The following is a 20,017-nucleotide window of genomic DNA, read 5'->3' as shown; positions in this document are numbered from 1 at the left end:
ATGGGATTAATTAATTCATCAGTTTATGTTTCAGTCTTCTCTCAAGTGCTAGTGTTGTTTACAATGTGCACTCTCAGCAGAATCCTACTTTTTAAGCATACATGGTAAACCTAAACACAATCACAATTAGATAAGGTTAGATCCAGGGTGAGGGTGGTGGTTAACGATTTTCTTTCAACAATTACTTTTGAACCTGAGAAAGCAGGCCTGTGGAAACATAGTATGTAGAGATGTGGGAACAAGGCATGTCACCTGTAATTACTATATAGACTTAGATAAGCCTATATAACTGTATTAAAAGTTTGTGATCAGGCCTAGTGTGAACATAGTAAGATAATGACGACAAAACCTACCAGTACAACTACAATTGAAAAGTCAGTGGTAAAAACTAGCTGTACATCAATCAGTTCAGCAGACTAATTCAAACTATGCACAATATTATTAATATATAGGCACATTCCTTATTATAAAAGCATCATGTACGTTTCAGATTTGAGCAGATGTTTTTACTACTAGAATCCCTCCTGTGTAGTGCACGCGGGACAGCTCACCTCTCACGCACAGCAGGGCCATGGCGCGCAGAGCAACAGATCCCTGCACCGAGTCAACTCCGAGTCTACTCCGAGTCTAGTCCTGTCAGAGCCCCGCGAGTCCCGCGAGGACCCCGGCCCCACGCCGAGCCACTCATCCCGAGCCGAGCCAGGCTGGTGCCGTGCCGAGAGAAACCGAGAAAAGCCGGGACGGGGACGTTTGTGGGCGGTCACTGCAGATGGACAAACTCCGCTGAAATCCGCTCTGTGCTGCTGCGTTCACGGACACTCATCCAACTAGACTGTGGAGCTCATCTTTTACTGACAACTTTTTAACACTAGTTAAACGGGGAAAGACAAGGCAACACATTTATCTTTGCTTAATTTAAAAAAAAAGGTGTTGTTTTATAATACCTGAGATCAGCCCGTGCCATTTAGTCGCTTGTCAAACAACAGAGGAACCCTCCACAAGAACTAACCTTTTTCCAGATAGCCCCACAGAAATATCTATTTTTCAATCATGGGTCTCAGCTTCCTGCTATGAGCATATATAGGACTTTTCACATTTACATACAAGATATAATATGTTGTTTTAGACTGCTAATCACGGCCCAACCATCTAATTTTTGTCATTATTATCCCCATGGATAATTTGAGTTCGCATGACATCACAACTTTCTTGATTCCCCCTAGTTAAAAGATCTGTAAGGCTCAGAATTATATCCCGTAGTAGAACTTGCTGTTTAACTATCAGATTGCTCATAGTTGTCTGCATCAACATGAAACAAAAACTGGTACAAAGTTCATTGTCTTCATGGTCAATAAGTGGGTGAAAAAGTGTGTTGGCCATCACTATCTTTATGTATGTATATATGTAGACAGATAGATAGATAGGCTTACATAAAATGGAAATATCCTACTTTTTCACAGTACTTTTCGAAATGAGTGCATTTATTCAACGCAAAAGTTGAATCATATCATGTTGGTTTCATTTGTTGTGTTTGTCGGTGAGAGGAGGTGCACAGGTCAGGGCTGGGGCTTAAATCAGGTGGGACACTCCACGAGCCCGTGATCTGCCCGACGGCCTCAGATCTCGGTGACAGGACAGATCTCGTGTTCATTTTAAGTGTTGCACTGTGTAGCTACCCAGGTTTTCTTCATACTAAAAGGACTTCTCGCTCCATACTGAAGTGCATGTGTGCCGACATTTATTCTCGTTCGCACTTTCCACATCTTCAACACCGCGAAAACCAAAAGACATATACAGCAAAATTTTCTTAACTCTGATACATATAATAACTTAAAAATAAATATAAAAACAAAATAATGTTTACCGTGCTCGCTATTATCGCATAATTTGAAATCTGACGTCTTTTCTTCGCACTTTTCTATATATTTTTTCTACTTATATTGACATATTATTGTCAGCTTCACACTGACTAAACTTTAGTGAATGCTCCTGTTTACCCACACACCACGTACTGACACACACATCACTAGAGCAAACACACCAGAGCTCACTGTAAATTTTACACACTTAGGCTCGGTCTGTGGTCAAAGTTTTTTCTAGCTCATAAAGATCATATAGGCCTATAATCATCTGTGTTGTACAATACCCGGGCCCTTTTTCTGCCTGATTTTAAGCATCTCTTATGATATAACAGTAGATAGACGTGAGATGAAGAAAGAGGAGGGAGGAATGCTTCTGAACTACAGGGCGTCACGTTTCATCTAAAACATATCGAGTCCAATCAGCTGTCAGTCCGCCGTAAGTGCAGGTGCTGATAACACTGCGTTTCTAATGTCATTAGGCTGTGTAGTGCATGTGCCTGGTGAAGGCAGCTGCAGTTGCTTGTTATCGCCTTCACCCTTCACGATATATCACCGCCTTTTTACTCAAACACACCTAATGTTCATGGATCTATAATAAGAACGAGATAAGATCTTATTACACTTCAATGATACCGTGGGAAAAAAACAACATATTCAAACTATTACTGAGATTATGCTGACATCTACTGTCTGACATAGGTAATACACCCCTATTTACCCAGATACTGAAGTGCCTTTGCGGCGCTGCTCAAACCTCATGCTTTACTATCAGAGGGTTGGTTGTAGACCTCTCAATGTTTATTAGGCTGATTGCACAGCCCTTTTATTGAGATGACTAAAAGTGACTATTCACCAGTGGTGGATGAAGTGCTCAGCTTTGTTACTCAAGTAAAAGTACAGATACAGAGGGAAAAAGTTGATCAAGTAAAAGTATCACGAAAATATCTACTTAAATAAATACAAATATTTAAGTACTCGTTTAAAATATTACTTTTAGGGTAAAAAGTAAAAGTATTTCACTCATGTAGTGCTATTAAATAAAATTATGCATATTTTGGTGAATAGTAACAATACGAATCAATTTCTTACTTTTTCAAATACATTTTGTGTATTTATTTTTGTTTGCGCAAAGCTGAAGCTTGAACTCCGAAAACTTTCGTCAGAATGTTACCACGAACACGGGAAAACAAAAACAAACAAACAAACAAACAAACACAAAAAAACATCAAATCACATGAAAAGTACTTTTTACTTTTGTTCTGTTAAAAAATGTAGTGGAATAGAAAGTACAGATACCTGCTCTCAAATTTTATGAAGAAAAAGTAATATCCACTGTAAAATGTACTTAAGTAAAGTACAGATACCTAAAAAATCAACTCAAGTACAGTACGTTACTATTTGCACTTCGTTACCTTCCGCCAGTGCTATTCACAGCCTGGTGGTCAACATCTTTACTGCATATCCTGACACTTAGGAGTTGAGTTGGTCCAGTGCGGGGCCCTGGTCCAGTGTGGGGCCAACAGTGACCTCAGGATGACGCTCCAGCCCCTCCGTTCCAGCCCCTCCCTCCCCGCGGAGCCCCGGAGCCCAGCAGACAGCCTCGATGGCGGACATGCTCGCACACTGTGTGCGCTGTGTGGATAAACACGTATTGTTCTTGTGTAAACCGGAGAGACTATCGCGCCCCCGTGAAAAGGTGCGTATGAGCGAGCTGCACATGTGCTGTTATTGCTAACTGGATGATTAGGCTCATGTTGGTGTCGAGAACCGTGTGTGCGACAGAAGATGCTGGAAAAACGCATCAACCGCAGACGCAGCGCAGCACAGGCCCGTGTCCTGGTGTCCTCACAGCACTACACGAGCTCCAGCAGCTCCGTGGACGGGGCCAGGGCTGGTCACGGTCATTTGTCTCGACATGTTGGCTGTTTACTCCCTATACGCACAAAGCGTCTTTGGCACGGGCGTCAACGATGATACCGTTACATCACCGTCACCACCCGAGAAAACGCCCGCTAATGTTGCGTTTGTGGGATCAGTCTGTGGGACACACGTGTGAACATTTGGTGTCGCGTCCGATGAACAGGCCGTTTGGTTATTTGGTGTTATTTGTGTTATGTTCTAACTGTTGTGGCACAGAGGTAGTAAGCTGGAGAACACTACAGCATCTTGACTTCCGACGCTGCTCTAAATAAAAGCTCTTTAATTCCGCTGAGGATATGAACGAGAGTATCGTAAACATCCACATTCGGTGAGGATCGGCTGCAGCACAGAAGTGATACAGCATTGTCTGCCTGTATTCTATAGTGATGAGTTTAATGGGGTGGACATAATTTTAGTAAAGGTCTAGATGCGCACTGTTTATTCCTTGTTTATTTTCTTCCGCCTCACTACACCAATCGTCACCGTATTTTGCTCTTCATCGTCATCATAACTATTACTAATCATTAAGTCATTTCAAAGAGTCTTAGCTCTGCCGAGTCTGCGCTGCCCCAGTCACAGGATGCATAGGCCTATAGTCTGGAGCTCTGGATGCTGGCAGACTAACCAATAAGCCTGTATCCGTAAATGTGAATGTATTGTCCATAGTTAATCTTTTATTATAGTGTGTAAGGTCTACATGAAAACATTTAAATAGCAAAAATAGGGTATGTTTTTAATAGATTTTTCACAAAATCTAGAGATCCCAGATAAAGATGCAGTTTTTACACTATTAGATCAATTACAATCATAAAAGCACTGTGCTGTGTGTAGTTATCGTCTTTGAGCGTTTTAGAGGCTGTGGTCAAATGTACAGCGTTAGTGCTGAGTCTGTCTGACACTGTGCTTGTGGAATCATTCACAGAACAGTAAAAGAGTACTTATTGTTGTTCTACACAAATAATTCCTTGTGTCCACAGATGGACTGTTTGGACCATGTGGTGCACTTCCAAGACCCCATCTGTATCTCGGGGGTCTCATCTGTGTGAAGCTATCCACACCAGTCTATTCCAGCCCCTGGACCATGGATAGCCCCCCAAAGCTGTCTGGCGAGACCCTCATAGTCCACCACATCCCTCTGATGCACTGCCAGGTGTCAGGGGGTCACAAGGGGGGCTGTGCAGGGTCCCTTCTGAGGGACACTCCTTTTATTCCTCCTGAGAACCTGGGCCTGAGCCGCACCACCTCACTCCCTGAGAGAGATCTTCTCCATGGAGAAGCCCTGCTTTACAGCAGCCTGTTTCAGACCTCCAGTGGAACCTGGGCCTCCCATCACAAAGCTGAGCGCAAGAGCACCAGAGGAGACAGCATGGCCAGTGACTCCTCCTCCTTCACCTCCAGTAACTCAGAGGATCAAATCACAGCTCACACTCTGCCCAGAGTGAAGAGCCGGCAACGGCCCACGCTGCGCCACAACCCCTTCCTCTGCAGGGCTGATGGTGAGGAGGACGAGGGAGATGGGCTGAGCGGGTACCAGGAGGACTGTTCTTTTGACCTCCATGGAGACACCACAGACTTCCACAGCTTCTCTTCAGAGCCCTTTCACCTGCACAGGTCTGGGGGTCCCCCACTCTCCCCCCTGAATCCACAGCGCCCTCTTAGTAGCGGCTCAAACGTATCCATGGACTGTGGGGAGCAAGACTGGGCCGACGACGAGGAGGATGAGGACCACATGATGTCCGGGCAGGACTCAGGTCGGGATTCGGAGCGCTCCTACTGTGCCCTGTCTCATAGCTGTGGGCGACACTGTGAGAGCCAGACCTATGGCAGTGACTCTTCCTGCAATAGCTCGGATGGAGTCCTGGTCAACTTCAGCGCCATCTACAGCAAACTGAACAACGCTGTCCCGGAGCAGCCACAATGGTGCGGGGACAGTAACCAGAACAGGCTCTCCAACCATCCAGGGGACAGTGGGGCATTTTACCTGGACCTCCACTGCTCCCCCACAGAGCCCAGACTACCACAGCTTTTCCCTTTGCTGCGAGAGCCCCTTCTGTCCACCTCATCCTCCTGCTCCGCTGAGCACCAGGCCTTTGACCTGGATGCTAACTGTAACTCGTGCCCCCCCTCGGGCCACTCGGAGCGGGCTCCCTGTGTGCAGAGCCAGGCCCCCTGTGTACAGAGCCAGGCCCGGCTGGTGGTGGCCACTCAGAACTATTACAAACTGGTGACATGTGACCTGTCCCACTCCTCACCCAGCCCCGCCCCCTCCAGCAACAACAGCTCCGACGAACAGAGCCGCGGTAGCCCCACACCCAGCCAACCCACCCAGCCCAGCCACTACTACCTCTTCAGACAGCAGCCTCTGGGCCTGGAGGAAGAGGAGGTGGAAGAAGAGCAGGAGGATGCTCAGGTTAGTGTATGACTGCTGATGCATGTCTAATGGTGTGGGTCTGGGTCATTTAGCTCTGAGCATTTTAGGGCATAAATCCTCTCACTTTATGGTTTGGTTCAGAGCTGCCATATTAAGCACATGTAAACACTGTAGACTCAGTTCAGAACAGATCAGAAACATTCTCTTGGCTGTTAGAAAAGATTCAAATACTGAGTTTTGTGTCTTTCGAGCAGGAAAAAGCTGAGGAGGAGGAGCAGGGCAGTGCTGGTGTGGAGGGACAGGTCTATGTGAATACAGCCCCTCGGCGTGCAGGAGAGGGGCGCCCGCGCTCCCGCAGCTATGACCGCAACCTAGACGTGTGCCAGGGCCCACCGTTGGCTGCTGTGGAGAGGATGCTGAGCTGCCCCGTGAGGCTGAGTGACAGCGGGGCTCCAGCACTGACACCACCCCCTAGAGTCACGTCATTCGCAGAGATCGCCCGCAGCAAACGCCGCGCAGGTGCTGCGCTTCACTCTCCCTCTGCCAAATGTCTGGCCGAGCCCTGCCCTGCCACTGCCTCATCACACTCCTCTACTGACTACTCCCCCATTGAGGAGCACACTACGGACCTGGGCCCTAGCACTGCCGAAAGTCGAACCTATGACGGGCCGCGTGCGCAACACAAGGCTCAAGGTACGCCACCCTCTGCTGGTCATTGTTGATTCTGAAATCTCTTCTTGACCTCACTTTGCCATGTGTACCAATGTTTAATGAATAACGAGTATTTCGTTTAGTTTTTGTCAGTGTAATAGTTTGGCTGCCAGAACACAAATAAAAAGTAAGTCCATCATCAGTGACTAAAACTATGACTAATGTATTATGACCACTAGTCTGTACTCTGTAGAAGGGGACATCATCTATTATAGGGGACATCATCTATTATTATCTATTATATTATATCAAAAATATATTTGCCACTTCAACAATATCTAACTGTGATTAGTATTGAATTATGTAATAATTTATTTTGTGTTGGCTTTCACCTTCCATTTAGGATATTGTAGAAAGTTTATGTCAGAGCTGTCATGGTAGTTTGGTTATAGTAAACATGCAGCACTTGTTACAAGTACTGTATGTAGGCTGCTCTCTTAGTGTTTTTTTTTTTTTAAAGGTACCACAATCACATCTGAACCTGCATTGCCAGTGCCTTAATCTGCTGATAGGACACATACAAGTTTTTCTAAATCTTATATGGACCATGCCTCATGTGAAAGCTCAGACCCTCCATAATTCACTCACTGAACTGCAGAGGCTGCACTAGCACTATTAATGTTTGGCTGCAGGTGCTGGGGTTTAGGTAATGAGGATTCAGATCAGAGAGGGGCCTTTTAAATTTAAACCAGCTGGATTTCAAAATTGAAACTGGCAATGCAAATCCTGCCCGCTCCACTCTGTAGCTTGGTGCACAGTGCTGCAGACAGCTGCTCCTGTCCATCACACACTGGGCTGAGGTAAACACACATTTATCTGCTCTACATTTCCCTGTGGCACTGTGGAACTACTGACAGTGTGTGGAGCTACTGGCGGTGTGTGGAGCTACTGGCGGTGTGTGGAGCTACTGACAGTATGTGGAACTACTAACAGTGTGTGGAATTACTGACAGTGTGTGGAATTACTTACAATGTGTGGAGATAGTGACAGTGTGTGGCGTTACTGACTTTGGGCAGAGCTAGGGCCCAGAGTCTGGGCAGGTAATGACTGTGTGTAGAGTCTGAAGGCACTGACTAGAGGTACTGACACTGTGTGGGGAGGTAGTGGGGGCAAGATCCAAAGTTATTGACCTTCCATCAAAGAGGCCTAGACCAGAGTTGTTGGGAGAAGGTCCATGAAGCATTGCATATGATTAAATCATTTAGATAGAAATGGTTTTGGCAGCTCAAACCTGACTAAACTTACCCCTGTAGTGTTTACAGACTAAGTCTAACTGAACATAACAGTACAAATGCTGTGTCTAGATGCAGAGGGCCCGTCATCAGTGGTTCGCTACAGTAAGGAGCAGCGGCCCACAACTCTGCCCATCCAGCCCTTCACCTTCCAGCACCAGTTCTCATCCAAAGCTCCGCGGCCCCTGGTGCCTTTGCTGCCTGTGCCACTGGGCCACATGTCGGGGGCCCACTCCAGCTCAGGCTCTGGCACAGACTCTGGAGGGGAGCGAGAGGAGGACATGTTTGTGTCAGCTGCAGCGTACGCTCCCCTCCGGCAGCAGGCTCCCCCTGGTGGATCGGTGCGGCCCTCCCCACTCGGCAGTTACTCTCCTGTGCAGTTACCAGGCACTCAGCACTCCTCCAACTCTGTGTCTTTGGACGGGGCCCACCAACAGAGCCCTGTCCTGGTGAAGCAAGGCCCCTCAACCCCTCCTCCATCCTCACTGGCAGCCAAGAGAGGAGCCATGCTTCCTGCACTGTCTACTCTCCAGGGACAAGTGCTCCCCACACTGTCCACCCTCCAGCCTGCAGATACACTCAGCTCCCTGGGACACGGAGAGTCCTCCGGGCTCAGAGGCACGCCAGCGCGCTGTCATGGTAGGTGTTTGTGATCAATGTCCTCTGCGCTTATGTCTGTCTCCTGCTTGTGTCTTTATGAAGAGTCTAAGCTCTTTCTGCTGAAAGATGGGACTAGTTGGATTAGAACCTGTTTCAGATGAAAACACACTGTATTCAGAGGAGGCAGTTCAGATCAGAACAGTGTGTCCACAACTGTGATGGTCTCAGGACAGTTGCTGACACTGTCACAGTGTGCTGCGCATTGAAAGGAACTATCCACATAAGATGTGTTTCTTTTATCTTTTTTTTCTCTGGACCACATGTGTGCTGTCAATTCATGGCTATTGAAACTAATAATCCAAAACTGTATTTCATGTGACCCTTACAAAATAGAAAACTCTGCATATTACAGATTATTACGGAGACCCTTATTGTGATAAGAGGATTTTATTATAGATAGATTAATGAAGGATGTGCCTTCTTCTCCTCTAATTTCTTATGTTTGTCATCTTTTCCTTCATCATCCATTCTGTCACTCCACCTGTCCTCTAACCCAACCCCAGCACACCACCTCTCTCCTCAGGCACTCAGATGGAGAGAGTACCGACGGAGGAACCCTCTGGCCCCTGGGGGCCCAGCTCAGAGACCAGTGCGACACAATGTCTTTGACTTCCCTCCAGCACACACTCAGGACAGGCGTAATGGTGCTGCCCCTTCTTGTACCTTTGACCAAAGCTGACAAATGTTATTTGGACTAGTTTTCAATACATTTCCGTATATATTCAGTGAGACACACACTCTTTTAAAGAACAAAATATGCAAAATAGACTTCTTTTTTTTTAGCTTTTTTGTCCGCTCACCAAAAACATACCTGGAGCTGTAGTTTGCTTCATTCACTCTTGTTTGAATAATCCACCAGCATACACCCACTGCTCTGTTCTTACTTCTTTCTTCAATTTCAATTTCATAATCAATAGGAAATTAAAATTGGCAGCAGCATAAGATTTGGCAGCATTGTGTTGTCATTTTGGTACAAAGTAAAAAAAAATCTGCTAGTTGGCTACACAGCTTTTTGTTGTGATGACGTTTATGGCTACGTCAGCTCGCATTGGGCACCAGTTTCCTAACGTGGAAGTCAGCAGCCTTATTTCTTTTATTTATTCATTTTAGATGAATATTGCAATTTAAAATGTGCATATTATAACATATTGATCCAGAGGTGTAATAGATTATAACTATAAAACAGACACAAGTGCAATAGGTCTTCTTTAAGTTTATATTCCATATGCACATATTTAAGTGAGAAAATGTGAAATACTTCCCAAAGTGACTAAAAACATGTTTAAAATGGAATTAATGCCAGAAGAATACATAATATATGTTCTTTAATATCTACATTTGACATTATGGAGGCACTAATACAACTTTTGTTTACTTATTCTCAGTACTCGGTATCAGTGTCTGTAAAAGTGGCTGCAAGGGAAGGTCAGTGCAGTTGAGGAGTGGGGCTAAGTTGGGTTGTAGGTAAGGCCTGACTTTCCTCTGCCAATAGTGCTGACCTGTGTATCTGTATGTTTGCGTGTTTGTGTGTCAGACTATGGCTCAGACTACCTGGGTCTGACAGAGAAGCCCCCTGAAGAGTTTTGCTTGTCTCCAGACACATCGTCTCACTCCAGCCCCCAGCCTCACCTGGCTGTGGACCTGTTGCAGAAGAAAGGTTTGTCCTCCATCTTGCATGCTCCCTCTGCCTGTACAACACTCCCCTCAGAAGGCATTTATGTTCAATATCTCTGTAATTACACATTCAAACAAATGGGCATGGTTCTTGTCAGTTGAAATGCTAATTTTAACTTCTATAAAAACTTTAAATCTAACATAACAACATTTTATTTATTGTAAAGGAGAGCCAGTTATTGGTAAGTTTAGGTTATTTCAGTCTGTGCTGTTGCATTAGCACTGACACAAAAAAAAAGTACCTTTGGAAAAGCAAAAGTGTCATCTGGTGAAGTTTTCTCCTCATTTGTGAAGTGTTTAACATGTTGTCAGTGACATCCACCCGCAGCTACCTACCCACTGCCCGACCCTAAGCTAGGGTGACCAGATGACCCTATTTAACCGGGACAGTCCCAGTTTTGAGCCCAATACATAAAACTGTGCTTGAAAATGACCATAATGCAAAAACAAAATGCATTCTGTTGCCTCAACAAAAGTCCCTCATTATATATTGACCCATAAGTGAGTCGAGAATAGACAACGTTTCGCGCTCTTGCCACAGTTTTATTTACATCAACTTTTCCAACACGAGTGTGCCACAGTTTTTAATTTTGCAAAATCTGGTCACCCTTCTCGTAGGGATTACATTTGAGCAAATATGGCTATACTGACTTTATAACTGCTGATGTACTGAGCGCTGCTGCTCTGGTCTTGGTCAGGTTTGGTGAAGGCGGTGAACACGGCTATAGACCTCATTGTGGCACACTTTGGCACCACACGGGACCCAGACGTCAAGGTCAGCCTTTTCATTCATTCATTATTTAATGTATGTGTTCATTACATCTTGTTGACAAACTAGAGAGCAGAGAGAAGAGCGTCTTGTGTGGCAAAGGTGCACTATATAATGTTTTTGGTAGGTGTATCCATCTACTTGTCTCCATGGACATATTGTGTGTCGCATGTGAAACTTGAATTAGTTGGAGTCATAGAAAATCCTCTGTAACTGTAAATACAATATTGTGATGAATGATAAGTCAGCATCAAAAGTCTAACCCTATTTACTAATCTTTTGCAGTACATTACTGCCAACATGAAGAAACTGTCTTAACACTTTGCAAGAAAAAACAAAACACAGTTGTCATCTCTATAATACTGTCTCCCTGTCTGCAAATATCATTTAGGTCTTACTGTGACTCGAATACTGTGCTTAAATTACATGATCAGATCTGGGTATAGACGGTTCAACCCTCACTGTCTCCTGCAGAGCAAACTGGGCAACAGCTGGGTGAGTCCAAATGTGGGCCACCTGATCCTCAAGTACCTGTGCCCGGCCCTCCACAGCCTGTTGACAGATGGACTCAAGCCCTATGTGAGGGACCTGATCATCGGGCAGAGGCGTTGTGGGCCCTGGAGCCTGGTAGAGGCCTCCACACAGCCGGGTAAGGCCCACGTGTGCTCTGCACTGATACTGTAGCTCACCTGGATTCTAGTATTTTTGTAACTCTCCTCCTTTATTTAAAACTAGAGGCTAATAGTGTTGTCACAATACTAAAATTTCTTGATTTCAATACTAAGGGATTGAGTCGATACTCAATACCAATTCTGTTACTACAATGATAGTGAAAGCACTCTTTATTTAGACAATAGAATGGAATTTTCAACATTAAATCATAGTACTTTCTTTTATATTACCATGTGGCCTTATATCCATATAGTGGTCCATGGGTCTATACTAGTCTATTTGGTCTTATACTTGTTCTGATACAGCTCAAGATCATTCTAAAGCTATTCAGGAAAGGTTCATTTCTGTCCTGTTTTTTAGTATCGATACCTGCTCAAATAATTTGATTTAACTAGTTTCTGTTTTAGGTATCGGTTAAAATGATTTTTGATACTTTTGACAACCTAGAGCCTAATGTCTGTTGGGGTTGGTGAGCTTTGTATAATATTGAGAACTCTATCATAGTTTATGTGTGTGCTGCAGGCCCGTCCACCCGCCTACTCCACAGCCTCTTCTGTAAGATCAGCCAGTATTCAGAGCTCACGTCTCCCTCTATGAGACTCAACGCCTTCATCATGGGCCTGCTCAAGTACGTTCCATTCTCTGTGTGTATGAGTGTGTATGCTCCTCAGGCAGTGCTCCATAACAGTGCTCCCCTGTCTGTTTGTGTTACAGCCTCAAGTCGCTGGAGTTGTGGTTCAGTGTGCTGCACAACCATGAAGGTATTCCTCTTTAATCCTCCACAACAGAGTTCTGGATCCTGGTGGGGGCTGGGCTGGGCTTGATGGGGCTGGCCTGAGCCTGATGGGGCTGAGCTGAGCCTGATGGGGCTGAGCTGAGCCTGATGGGGCTGAGCTGAGCCTGATGGGGCTGAGCTGAGCCTGATGGGGCTGAGCTGAGCCTGATGGGGCTGAGCTGAGCCTGATGGGGCTGAGCTGAGCCTGATGGGGCTGAGCTGAGCCTGATGGGGCTGAGCTGAGCCTGTTGCTGTGTGTTCTGTGCCTTTTTTACGGTCTGTTCTGAGGCGTCATTAAACTGGATTGTACTGTTTTGTGTTTCGAATCCTAGATATGATTGCAGCGTACTACCAACCTTGGGGCTTTCTGGCTCTGTCCCAGGGGCCGTGTCGGGCCTTGTTTGAGGAGCTCTTGTTGCTACTGCAGCCTCTGGCTCTGCTGCCCTTTGACCTGGATGTCCTGTTTGAGCCCTGCCTCTTGCAGAAGGGTCGGGAGCACCTGCGCCGAAAAGAGCTGCTCTGTGGCAACACTCTCAGCCTCCACCAATCAGAGCGTTCCACCTTCCAGCTTATGAGGGGCCAGAGCTCCTCCCCCTCTGAGCGTGGCCAGGCTAGGGGTGAAGACGGGGCAGACCCTGCAGGTGAAGCCTCGGTCACTGCTGGAAGAGGAAGTACCTGCCAAAAGGCCAAGGAGGGCTGGTGGTACCAGCTTATGCAGTCCTCCCAGGTTTACATCGATCAGTCCACACAGGGCTCCAAGTTCACCAAAGCAGAGAGGAGAAGGCGGTCCTCTGAGAGACAGGCCCCGCCTACCAGAGAAGGAGTGGTGGAAGGGGCGGAGTCAGGGCCCATCCGCTGCAGCTCTGAAGGCAGTTCTGTGGTCCCTAAAGGAAGGCTGTCCTGGATGGGCAGTCCCCCAGAGATTGCCCTGAACCATGACAAAGACTCGTCTGTGGAGAACCAGGGGCTGCGCTGGGGGCATCTCTTTGGAGCCACAGGCAGCTCCTCGCAGGAGGGTCGAGAGTCAAGAAAGAAAGCCCCAAAGAGCAGGTAAGAGCCTCATGGGAGTTCAGCACAGCCATCTAGACCTGCCCCAAACTGAGCCATAGTCAGACACTGCAGAGTGATTAAACCTTATGGAGGGATAATGAGGCTCCGACTGCACTCCTGTCCACTCCACATGTGTGCTAACATGTGTGCTAACATGTGTGCTAACATGTGTGCTAACATGTGTGCTAACATGTGTGCTAACATGTGTGCTAACATGTGTGCTAACAGTTCTACTAACAGGTCTACTATCATGTGTAGTAACGAGTAATAACATGTGTTCTAGAAGGTCTACAAATATGTGTAATTACATGTATAATAAAAATAAACATGTGCACTACTACTATGTGTAAAAACATGTGTTCTAAGATGTGTTCTTATGTATAGGGCTCCCTCAGGCTGGCTGCACTTGGACAGCTCCGTCTTCTCCCGTGTGGCACAGAGCATCACTGCAGGGAGTGAGAAGAGGCCTCAGTCCACAACCCCCATGGCAGCAGGTCCCACCCACATAGCCCCAGGCCCCGCCCCCTCAGAACAACATCTTGCCCCCTTTGAATCACAGACCACCCCCCGCTACGTTGCCACCACCAGTGCTGCTCCTGCCTCACTCCCGTAAGTTTCCTTGGGCAAACAGACCCCAGACACTACTACTGGCAGTGTCAGTGACGTTAAAGGCACTCTCCCTGATTTTTACTGTCTTAAAAACATGAAAAAACAAACTAGTTGTTTTTAATGATTTCCAGTGGTTGCAAGTTATTCTTCACTTACCTTATGCATTTTTGGCATCAGTTATTCACCAATGAGTTTATAAGTGCTTTTCACAACTTTTGGAGTTTTGGCATCACAATAGTGCTAACAACAACCAGCATGCAAAAAGAGCACTTTCTGACACAAGACACATTTTGCTTAAATACATACAGGTCCAGGGCCATTAAAGATGCTGCTGGTGAGTAGAAGAAGCAAAAAAACTTAATTTAAGAGGTATCAATCTGAAATGTTTACTTCAGTTTTTCATAATTTAAAATGTAATAAGGAATTTTATGCATATATTGTCAAAATTACACATATCTGGGACACATAAAGCCATGTAATTTTTTGATTAATTTTACATTTTGCATTTTGTTGACATAAACAAAATGTGCAGAGGTAATTTTGAAAAATATTTTATATAATATTTGAGTAAACTAGAGAATACTGAAAGAAAATACAAATTTTGGCTTGTTTTTTTTTTTGCAAACTTCAATACTAAATTTAAAATAATTAGGATAAAAGCTCTAAAAAGTCAATTTTGCAGAATAGGTCTAATCCAGTTTCATAAATCTTAACTGTGTTATAGTTGTTTCCCCCTACCCTTTCGAAGTTGGTTTGGAGTGATTCATACATGTTTGTGTAATTTTTACTTGTTTATTTTGAAGAAGCCTCATTGCTGATGAAAAAAGAACTGTTACTGGCTATTGACAGCTGCACGGCTCAGTGATGTCAGCTCACATTGAACAATGCAGTTAACGTGGACAACAGACTTGTTTCTTTTATTACGCCGTTTTAAATTGTTATTGAAATTTAAATTGTGCACATTATAACATAATGATCCACAGGTATCATTGATAATAATTATATATCAGAGAAGCTCAATAGGTTTTGTTTAAGTGAAATGCTAGGAAAAATGTCATTTTAAGATGAAAGCTATTATTTACGAGAGCAAACAGACCAAAATCTTTTAAGTTGTAAAGTTTTTGCCTTTAGTATCTGGAGAGTACATGTGTGTACCTTTGCTTTTAACATGTATCTACCATTGCCTTTAAAATGCTGCTGATGTGCTTGTGTGCCGCAGGGTGGTGCGAGCCCTGTGCCACCACGAGCCCACAGAGCCTGGGCATCTGAGCTTCCACCGTGGGGATGTCCTGAGGGTGCTGCGGCAGAGTGACCCCGACACGCTGCTCTGCTCGCGGGGAACATCTCGCGGCCTAGTGCCCATTGTGTACGTGAGCCTGAGTGGCATGGAGGACAGTCAAGACCAGAGCGAGGCAGGGGGTTGGACATTGGACAGCCAGGACCAGTGCGAGACAGGGGAGCTCAGGTGGACAGAGCACAGCCAGGACCAGAGCAGACATGAGGTCTAAGGAGGACATCAGAGGTGCCCTAAATGTGCAGAGGGACTAAAGGAAAGCATGCTTACTCCTCCAGAAGAGTCTAAACTGTGCATGTGCGCTCGGCCCCTCCCCTCCTCAGAAACACCGTCCCCTTTTAAAGGTGCACTATGTAACTTTTCAGGTGGAGAGTTATTGCTTTGCCTGGAATGTCCTACAATGTGGCTTTAAATGTATCTATCTAGCACAGAGTTGTCAAAAGTATTGAAAATCAGATACTAATCAATATTAAAACTAGTATCAAAACTACATTCTCGTTTGAGCTGGTATCGATACTAAAAAAGTTACGTTCACAGGACAGAAATGAACCTTTCCTGAATAGCTTTAGAATGTAGTATAAAACAATACAGTTATAAGCCCCACAAAAAAGCACTATGATTTAATGTTGAAAATCACATGCTTTTGTCTAAAGAGTGACTTTATTATCATTGTGGTATTAGAGTTATTAATGTTCTTATCGTGATTTATGCACAAAATAATGAAATAAAAAAAAAAACAGGATCATGTAGAGCGGGTTTAATAATAAACTTTTTAAGACGAGAATGACGAGTCTGACAGCAGCAGTTACATAAAGAGACGCCACCATTTTCTCAATTGAAACCTAGAATGAAATGCTCACTGCCTATTTGGAAGTTTCTACTGTTTATTTATATATTCAGATGATCTAGCATTTATTTCACCACAGCCAGGTATTATATTTGTTCTCCTTGAAAAACATGCATTCTTACAGTTATGGGGTTGCTCCTCCATTGAGCTGATCTGTAACTCAGCCTGGAGGGGCACCACCTGCTTGTCTCCATACAGTTGGCTAAATTTAATGCCATACTGTGGAACAGGAAAACCAGGAAAAGCAAGGAGCTAGTGGCAGACCCTCTACCATAAAAGTTCTGTATTGCACCTTTAAAAGAAGCAGCCAACTCGTGCTTTCAACTGCTCTATAATGTATCCCGTCTCCATTTGAGTGGTATTCTACTGAGTGAATTTGGTTTAAAGTTGGTTTGATTTTGAGATGGAGTCAGCTTGAATATTGAAGGACTCTCAAAACACAAGGAAACAACATTATAACATGGATATAAGCAAAATACAGTTACTACAAGTATGTAAGTATGTGTTTAGTCATGGTAAACAAATATAACTCAAAGGGACACTTGTACAGTACTAGCGTCACCTGCTCATGTCTGCAGTGGTAACACAGCCCACTGGGGGTGCTGTGGAGACACTTGTGTATATGCAGTTATTGTACAAATCTGAAAGATAATTATATACAGTGGATATTTTTGAAGGTTAAAGGTTATGTATGTTATGAAATGGGTTTTAAAGTGAAGACGGTGGAGGACTGTGTAAACTAGAGTGTGTTTTATAGTAGCAGAAGTGTGAGAGGGCATATTAAAGTGCATATGACAGGTTTTCATGTTTGTCTAATTATGACTTGGTTTGGTGGGATAGTGCCTGTGATAAATATTTGTCATAGTTTTACATCAGTTAAGTGACAGTTTGTAAAAAACAAAAAAAATAAAGTTTAGAATAAAACATTTTGAACACAAGAATACAGGGAAAAAAATACAGGAAGTAGCACTGGGTTCTAAAACACAATCCCTCTGCCTAAGTCATCAACACGGGAAACTCCATCCAAAATGTAGAGACAATTCATGCACAAAGAAGGCACAGTTTGAACCTTCATTTAACAAAATAAAGGTGGTGTCATTTTTTTTTTGTATTAGTGTAATCATAACTATTTAAACTAGAAAAATTGGCAAGTTTTTTTTTTTTTGTAAAATCTTAAATCTAATGATGTTAACTATATTTCAGCAAAATGAGCAGTCTAACCTGTTGTATGCACTTTAAGGAGGTGTGGGCCATATGGCATAAAACACAACAGATTTTCCAGGTTTCTAAAGCTATTTCCTGTTTCTTCTCTGTGATTGGTTATTTCACTTGTCATTCAGATGCTGACCAACACCCCTATTGGTCAGTCTCTTGAGTGGGTGAGAAAAAGTCAAAGGCATGTGTTTGAACATAGAGCTTCATCTAAGGTCCACTGTGTGGCTTTACTGGTAGTCTGTCCACCTACGTGTATCCATGGAGATATTATTTCTTTAACTAAACTGTTACACAGTATGACTTTAAATTTATTGATATCCATGGAGACAAGCAAAGGTAGAGGTGAGATCTGTGGAGAGGTATACTGCATGTGTTTCAAGCTATTTTTGAGCACAAATTAAAAAAAATACATAAATAATAAAATATGGACAAGATGGATAAGTTGAATGCCATACTGTGTACCATTTCAGTCAAAGCAGTTAAATCTCTATGGAGACAAGATGGTGGCAGATCTCTATTCAGAAAAGTGACATAGTGTAACTTTAAACAGAAAGCACTGCCACGTATAACAAAGCTTGTACCTGATTTCAAACCATTACTTAAGAATGTGTTATTGTTTGAACTTTAAGCCCCACCCACTGATTCTTAAAAACAATGTGCCTGATTGGATGAGAAAAGGTGACCCAGTCAATAAACTCTGATAAGTTATTATCTGAGAAAATAAAAATGTAAAATTAATAGGGTTGGTAATAGTAACAAAAATCAAACACTAATTGATACTAAAACTAATGAAAACTACATACTCATTTGAGCAAGTATCGATACTAAAACAATCACATTCACACGACAGAAATGAACCTTTCCTGAATACCCTACAAATGAACTTGAGCTGTATCAGAACAAGTATAACACCACATAGACTACTACGGACCACTATGGAACCTACCTGAATGACTGAAGGTTTACACAGATATAAGGCCACATTGTAATATAAAAGAAAGTCCTATTATTTAATGTTGAAAATTACATTCTGTTGTCTAAATAAAGAGTGCTTTTTAATTATCATTGTGGTATCGGAATCTGTATTGAGTATCAAGTCTATTCCTTAGTATCGAATTTGGTTTGAAATTTTAGTAACACAATAGTAACAAGACAAAACATTTATTTACAATGCCTTATGTAAGCGTTTATGTGAACAAGAAGAACTTAAAAATCTGTTACAGGCCCTTTCAATAACTATTGCACATAAATCCGTATGGCCCACTCCTATTTGTAGTGCTTTGGACCACTTTGTACCATGTATTCTGACTGTTGCACATTTTGTACAGACATGTTATGTGTGTAATATAGAATGTACTATTTCTGCTTTCTAACTTGGCAGATGTACAGTCAGTCAACTTGAGATAATTCAAACAGTTGTCTAAAGTATGAATAAAGTTACAATCTATAGGAACAATAATAGCAGTGCAGTGGCTGGGTGGCTCGCATTCTCGCTTCACAGCAAGAAGGTTCCAGGTTGGACTCCTGGTCTTTCTGTGTTGTTGTATTGCTCATGTGTCTATCACCACTGCAGTGTAATAAAAAGCTTCTGCTCTTCTCATAGTGTCCTGTGTGTCAGTCGCAGATTCCACACAGTACTCACAGTGTCCAGGATGTTAGACCTGTTTAGACTTAGGTTAGTCCTGGGTTAGACCTGGTTTAGTCTTGGGTTAGACCCGGTTTATTTCTAGGTTGGCCCTGATTTCATCTTGGATTAGACCTGGTTTAGTACTGGGTTAGACCTGGCTTAATCTTGGGTTAGACCTGTCTTAGTTCTAGGTTAGCCCTGATTTAGTCTTGGATTAGACCTGGCTTAGTCTTGGTTTTAGTCCTTATTTAGTCCTAAATTAGATCTGGTTTAGACCTGGTTAAGTCCTGGGTTAGAACTGGTTTAGTGTTGGGTTAGACTTGTTTGCTCCTGGATTTAGTTCTGGGTTAGTTGTTTAATAAAACCCTCTGCTTTTCTGACAGTATGTGTCAGTCACAGAGCCCAGAGTCCATACATCTCCTGCTCGAGTTTGTTCACTCCAGTATACTATATACTAAGAAGCACACACATGGGCCTTGATTCTATAGGGCTGGTACGAGTCAGTATGGTGTGGACCTTGAGTGTATCCTCTGCATAAAGTAATCTATACCGAACTGAATTGTAGTAGTTGCGGCTTGGATGAGTAGCAAAACGTTTTCAAAAACGTTGACAGAATTGAATTTTTCTTTTATTACGAATCATACTTGGATGTCTGAGAGATTACACAGACAACCCGTAACAGTTGTAATGCTTATTTAGTTACAAAACCTTTGGACATGTCCTATTTAT

General features: G+C 43.7%; 1 protein-coding gene across 2 annotated transcripts; it reads left to right on the top strand.

Moving 5' to 3' along the window:
• Positions 1-3,427: 3,427 nt before the first annotated feature.
• Positions 3,428-19,259, top strand: rusc2 (RUN and SH3 domain containing 2). Of its 2 annotated transcripts, XM_055224148.1 has the most exons (13): positions 3,428-3,558; positions 4,760-6,192; positions 6,408-6,846; positions 8,169-8,735; positions 9,260-9,400; positions 10,291-10,413; positions 11,129-11,205; positions 11,674-11,848; positions 12,394-12,499; positions 12,586-12,632; positions 12,979-13,696; positions 14,081-14,305; positions 15,525-19,259. In XM_055224148.1, the coding sequence occupies exons 2-13, from the start codon at positions 4,864-4,866 to the stop codon at positions 15,811-15,813; spliced, it is 4,236 nt and encodes a 1,411-aa protein (XP_055080123.1). In that variant the 5' UTR covers positions 3,428-3,558; positions 4,760-4,863; the 3' UTR covers positions 15,814-19,259. The 2 variants fall into 2 exon arrangements, with proteins under 2 accessions (XP_055080123.1, XP_055080124.1); XM_055224149.1 differs by lacking the exon at positions 9,260-9,400 and having other exon boundaries at positions 15,525-19,253.
• The last annotated feature ends 758 nt before the right edge of the window (positions 19,260-20,017 follow it).

The sequence above is a fragment of the Periophthalmus magnuspinnatus genome, chromosome 9, assembly GCF_009829125.3.
Source record: "Periophthalmus magnuspinnatus isolate fPerMag1 chromosome 9, fPerMag1.2.pri, whole genome shotgun sequence".
In the NCBI taxonomy this organism is placed as follows: Eukaryota; Metazoa; Chordata; class Actinopteri; order Gobiiformes; family Gobiidae; genus Periophthalmus; species Periophthalmus magnuspinnatus.
The sequence above is the reverse complement of the archived record's forward strand: the minus strand, read 5'-3'. Positions and strand labels throughout refer to the sequence as shown.

What these genes read in the sequence shown, in the direction of transcription:
- rusc2 (XM_055224148.1), top strand. Translation starts at nt 4,864, where the DNA reads ATGGATAGCCCCCCAAAGCTGTCTGGCGAGACCCTCATAGTCCACCAC. An exon ending in TGCGCAACACAAGGCTCAAG is followed by an intron (nt 6,847 to 8,168) that starts GTACGCCACCCT and finishes TGCTGTGTCTAG; the next exon opens with ATGCAGAGGGCCCGTCATCA. An exon ending in CACTCAGGACAGGCGTAATG is followed by an intron (nt 9,401 to 10,290) that starts GTGCTGCCCCTT and finishes TTTGTGTGTCAG; the next exon opens with ACTATGGCTCAGACTACCTG.